Below are 5,704 nucleotides of genomic sequence, written 5' to 3'. Positions count from 1 at the left end.
GTGTATGTCTCTATACGTGGCAAAAAATTTTAATTATCGCAAAAATATTCTGCAGTTGAAACGTTTAAGGTGCAGTTTGTCCCACGGAGAACAATGCTTGTTTTTTTGTGTGTGTAGAATCCAACAGCCTTGACCAAGTGGCTGACATTTGTCTCCAACAGGCAAGAGTGTGAGCAATTTTTACAAATCTGCTTGAATAGAACCATTTAGTACTCACAGCTGCCTCACTATTTTGGAGAGAAGTCCTGCACATTTCAGATCAATTTGCGTGACAACGAATAGTCAATTAAAAGTCCTTTTATCCACTTTGTTTAGCCCAGGGGTCCCCAACCTTTTTTGCCCCACGGACCGGTTTATGTCAGACAGTATTTTCAGGGACCGGCATTTAACATGTGGCGGATTAATACAACAAAATAATATGGTATGAGCTGCATGAAAACTGTGGTGTTTTCGAAATATAATAATAAACACAAGGAGCGTCTAATCTGGCCGCAATACTGATCGCTATGGTAATGTTGAATGCCTTCAAAATACGATACAACGCAAATTCAAAGTGCATGAAAATGACGACTCACCACAGCCCCGAGCTTGATTTTCTGCAACTAGACGGTCCCATCTCGGGGTAATAGGAGACAATGACACCTCAAGTGTGTGGTTTATGTCCAGTCCACTTCGTAATTTTGTTTTAGTCGCCGTTGCTGCAGAAACCCCCCCTCACACAGGTAGGATGTCGGAAATAGCAACAGTGCTATTGTGGCGATCTCAGAGTATTCAGCCATAACTTTAATCCAGTTGTCTCGAACGTACTTTTAAGGCCGCCGTCATTTGCGATCTCCAGCAGTTTTTTAAACTCATTTTGCGACCGCCAACGTTTTGTTTTTAGCGTAATCGGTCACGTGACAGAGAAGCGTGGCTTGACGTGAGTCAAGCGTGACACAGACGGATGTAACGGAGAATCCGGTAATTTTTCAAAATAAAACATCTTTCGTATTCCGAAATAAATAAAACGGAATTAAGGCAAGTTCTTTCTGTGCGGACCGGTACCGGTCCACGGACCGGCGGTTGGGGACCCCTGGTTTAGCCTACTGGTGTAGATTTGATCAGCAAAATCGAATGAACCACTTTCATCTGCTCCCTACTCCCTCACACTTCAATTCCGATGCTCTCATTACAAAAATACCAAGTGGTGCTTTTGATGTCTTTTTTTTAAATCGACTTTATTATGACATACTTTAATGTCACCCTTTCCTGGTTAAATAATTGAGTGAGAGAGGCCCTGGTGGCCTCCATCGGTGTTTAATTAGCCGCATGAAGCAATAGGTAAAATGTCAGCACTAACAGACACCCCCCCCCCCCCCCCCCCCCATTGAGACGTGCGGCTGAAGTTCACGCGCAAACTGCATTCTCGATCCCCACAACCACGGTGAAGTGCATTTACTGTCCAGCAGATGGCAGTAAATGTAGGGATGTGCGTGTGTGTGTGTGTGTGCCGTACAAGAGAAGTCACAATCTAGTCAAAACAAGCCAACGGTGTTTATTAACTGCTAAAGCATTGAATTAAAAAAAACAAACAAAAAACAAGTATTGAACGTATTCCGCTTTGCCCAGGTTCAATTAAAACATGAATTAAAGACATTTGTGGGGAAAAAACGACAAGAGACTATTGAGCCTCTGTTGACATCAGTGCAAAACATTGTCGTAATAAAAGAATATTATCAAAACAGTAAAGTGCATGTTTTGAGAAAAGCCCTCTTGTTGGAGTTTATACATGTTGCAGTGAAGGTCTGACTCACTCGCGCGCGCGCACACACACACACGACAAAAAAAATAAAAATAAAAGCAACGCAGACATGGAGTGCGTAGTTCATTGTGTGCATGAAAGGTTGTCAGTCCAGTTCAAACACATCCAGTAGTTGACATGAGGGGCTCTTAGGAACATAGTTCAGAATTACCCCTCTCTCTAACACACACACACACAAACAACTGAAATGTTCTCACAATCAGAACGAAAAGATGGATGTCAGTATACTGTATAAGCATTTCAGTGCAATGTGTGAGAGCATTTCAGTGTATGACATGGAGGCGTTTCAGTTGCGTGAGGTAATCTGGACTTCAAGGGAAAGCCACTGAAGCTTTTATTCAATCATCGATATTCAGTTCAAGGTTGTCTTCATCCATCCGTCCATTCGCACGATTGGAAGAACCAGTGCGCACCAGAAGAAAAAGTATGACAAGTATGTACCAGTGCCCCTAGTTGTTCTGCGAGTGAGCTGAATTGTCTTGCTCCTGAGGACAGAGTGCACGATAGTACATGGCCCTTAAGATATCGAATAAATGCTCAAATGGCTATCCACCGAGTCATGTCACGAACGATTTCCAACACACTCAGTCGTCATTTCATTGCAAACACACCTGTCACACATTGCGTTGGCACACGGTGCCGTGTCCACTCGTGTGCGTTCCAGTGAGGTCACATGGTGTTGTACAGCAGCGTGGCGGTGGCCGCGCGCTGCTTTCTCTCGTTGACTTTCCGCAAACGTCTGGAAGAGTGAGCCCTACCCTGTTGCCGTGACGACGTCGTGAGCGAGCCATCCCCGCCGCAGTCCGTCTCTTCCCGCTCGCTCCTCTCAGGGGAGAGGGATAGCGAGAGGTCATCGGGGGACAAACGTGTCTTTTGGGGGCTATAGTTCCGCGCGAGAACTTTCTGCTTCTTCCACGTGTCGTCCAAGTGGGATGGTGAGGTGGGGAAAGAGCGGCGGGAGTGCCCTGCCGCCGCCCGGGCGTGCAGCCTCAGGTCAAGGTCGCTGAGGTCATTCGCTGACAATTCCAGGCAGTCCAGTTTAGCCAAGGAGGCCGATCTCTTCATAAGAGAAGGCGGGGTCAGGCCCGCTTGGCGGATGCGAGCCTCGAGCTCGTTGGCGCGGTGCCATCCTGCCGGCTCGGGGAGACTCTTCCTGTCTTGTCCGAGCTGCCGGGCTGCATCCGGATCGGCGCGGAGCTCCGCTTTCACGAGGTGAGGCGGCCCCGCATCCGGCACCTCCAGGCCGCCGCCCTCGTGGAGGAACGCCTGCAGTTCTCTCAACGTTTGGCGAATCCTCTCCAGCTCCTGGCTGCCGCGCGCCAGACGCTTCTGGTCGGCGCAGTCAGGATCGCAACTGCCTCGCACATTGAGGGACTCCAAGTTCTCATCGGGGTTCGACTCCTGGATTGTGACACCGTCCAGACTCATTTGGAGCCCGCTGTCTCTTTGGGTTAGGGCTGAGGTATGGAGGATACATGAGTCGACTGTTTGCGTATCATATCTTATATGGCTTAGAGGATGTAGTGGAGCACCAAACATGTGGCTGAGAGAGGTGTTTTGGAGGTTGGCTGTTTCTGAGCTGTTCAGTTCCTCGGCGGTGGTCTTGCCCTTGGAGCAGCTCGGATGGTCGGAGGATTGGACAGGAGGGTGTTCGCCGCACGGCGAAGGCAGCGGGGAGCGCTGCGCCGCCGCCATCTCCATTTTCTGCCTCAACTTCTGCTCCAGCTGCTCGGTGGCCCGCCGCACGGAGCCGGCAGGCAGGTCACACGGCGGCGGCGAGGGGGACGTCGGCCGCGACTGGACTTTGGGCTCCGCCCCCTCAAGAGTATCCGACCGGACGAGCGGAAGCCCGTGCGAGGGTGGAGGGACGGGCGACGGGGAGGAGGGGGCGGGAGGAGTTAATGAAGTCGTCGGGTGACATATGGCTTCGATCTCAGTGACGATATGGCGGACTGATATTCCGTTGTCGTGATGAGGCTGGTGCGGAGTGTCGGGGCTGAGCTTGTCATCGCTAACCTCAGACTGCGGGAAAGAGAGAAGAAAACATCTGGCTTGTGAGTTGACATCACAACCACAGAGTAAATTTCAGGCCGGTAGGGGAGGCCACTTTGTTGAGAAAACATTTGCTTCTTGTCCAGTCAGGTTTGATCCAAAAGTGAACACGTCATGTTTTCTGGCGCTGCGTGGCGCGAGTCAACACATGTAAGTCATTAGACGTGTTGTGTTGTTAACCCTGCGGGCTCGATACTGGCCTTTTATGTGCACCACACTGCCTTTTTTTAAAAAACAATTTTAGTTGTGTTAGGAAAAATTTAATGATATTTCACAGGAGTATGGATTTTGGTCTAATTTTGTAGCTCTTTAAATATATCAATAATATTCTGTTGACAAATTGAATCTTCTGGCTCTATTGTGGACACTTTTGGCCAATTGAAAGCCATCAAAACTCAATTTTTTCATTTTGATTCTAGATGCAAAACTTAATGATCATATTGTTTGTGTGTTGTTTGTATAAAATTAGGCCATTTATCGTCTTTTGTCTTGTCTTTTTTTTTTTTTTGGATGAGAGAGCAATTTCATGTAAGATTCCGAGTTTCCCAAAGAGGTGTTTAATGACTTACTGAGCAAATGAGCGAGGCAACTTTGATTAGAAGTGGAGGAAGCCTCTGCTGACCATGAAGAAAAATTAAACTTTTAATTTAAGAAGTGGAAGCAATTTCTCCTAGTAAGGCTGTTACTTTACTGGTACTATAAGAGGAAAAAGGTGGCACGAAGAATACATAAGAAAGGTCATTCATTCATCTTTGATTTCTAAATTGCGCATTGTGAAAAACTAATTTTAGAAAAAGGTGACCACTCTACTGTCGAAAGCATTTTGAACAAACTGTATTACGTCATCATATGCAGGCTGCTCTGTTGCGGACAAAAAAAAAAAAGAAAACACACTACAGAGAAAATTGCAGAAAAAGTCATTGGCCTCTCCCTTCCACCATTACATGACATTGCCAATACACGTTATTACACGAGAGCCAGGGACCATCAGGACAGACACTTCTCACCTCAGTCATCACCGTTTCACTCTTTTGCCCTCAGGAAGGTGATACAGATGAATTAGATCGCACACCACCAGATTCATCATCAACGTTTTTTTTTTTCTTCCCCAAAAGCCATTCACTCTCCGAATCACCATCATGCATCATGGTCACCAGCACATTACATATGTGGGGAAATGAATCTTTTTTTGAAATGTGCCTATTGCCCACAAAGATGACTACACTTTAATACATTTTCATCGAAGCAATTTTAAATGTTATGTTACATTTTGTGTGGTTGCTGATGATTGAATGTTGTTGTGGTTTTTATGTGGAGGTTTGGGGGGAGGGGGGGGCATGTGCAATTTCATTGTGTTTTTAATGCAATGACAATACAACAAAACTAATTTAACTCATTCACTCCCAAAGACGTTTTTAAACGTCTTTTCAGACTTGGTCCAGAATTGGCTGGTACTGAATAAGTTTTAATAGGTTTTTCGAAAATGACAGACAGGACACAAGTCCATTTTCCAAAAAGATCTGTTTCCAAGGCCAGTAAAGCACCTTCAAATCTTTATGATTATGTCTTTGCAGAGAAAGGTTGAAACGATAATAGTTTAGTTTCGAAAAACAGCCACTTGCTGACCTGTGACCAAACCTTTGCTATTCTCAGGCTTCAAAGCCTTGTTGTTATGACCCTGTTTTTACAGTATGTGTTTTTAGGGTGGCAGGTTGGATGGCTCACATAATGAGGGGCTCTAGAAATGAGGACGAAAAAACCTTGAAGTGCACCCAAGCTACTTTCAACATATACTGCTATAGAGAGAGAATGAAAATGAACTGATTCTTTTTCTTTAAACCTCCACTACGG

The 5,704-nt window shown here is 46.1% G+C and overlaps 1 protein-coding gene across 2 annotated transcripts in view; it reads right to left on the bottom strand.

Annotated features, from left to right (window-relative positions):
- Nucleotides 1-1,514: 1,514 nt before the first annotated feature.
- ssh2a (slingshot protein phosphatase 2a) overlaps nt 1,515-5,704 on the bottom strand; it is a 29,546-nt gene continuing 25,356 nt past the window's right edge. For both annotated transcript variants that reach the window (XM_086125024.1, XM_086125022.1), the window contains one exon: nt 1,515-3,823. In XM_086125024.1, the coding sequence (XP_085981150.1) occupies nt 2,471-3,823 (1,353 nt within the window). In that variant the 3' untranslated portion in view covers nt 1,515-2,470. The remainder of the gene's footprint in view (nt 3,824-5,704) is intronic.

The sequence above is a fragment of the Hippocampus guttulatus genome, chromosome 12 (genome assembly GCF_054856545.1).
Source record: "Hippocampus guttulatus isolate MCC_2025c chromosome 12, RoL_Hgut_1.0, whole genome shotgun sequence".
NCBI lineage: Eukaryota > Metazoa > Chordata > Actinopteri > Syngnathiformes > Syngnathidae > Hippocampus > Hippocampus guttulatus.
This window is presented reverse-complemented; position numbering and strand designations above follow the sequence as displayed.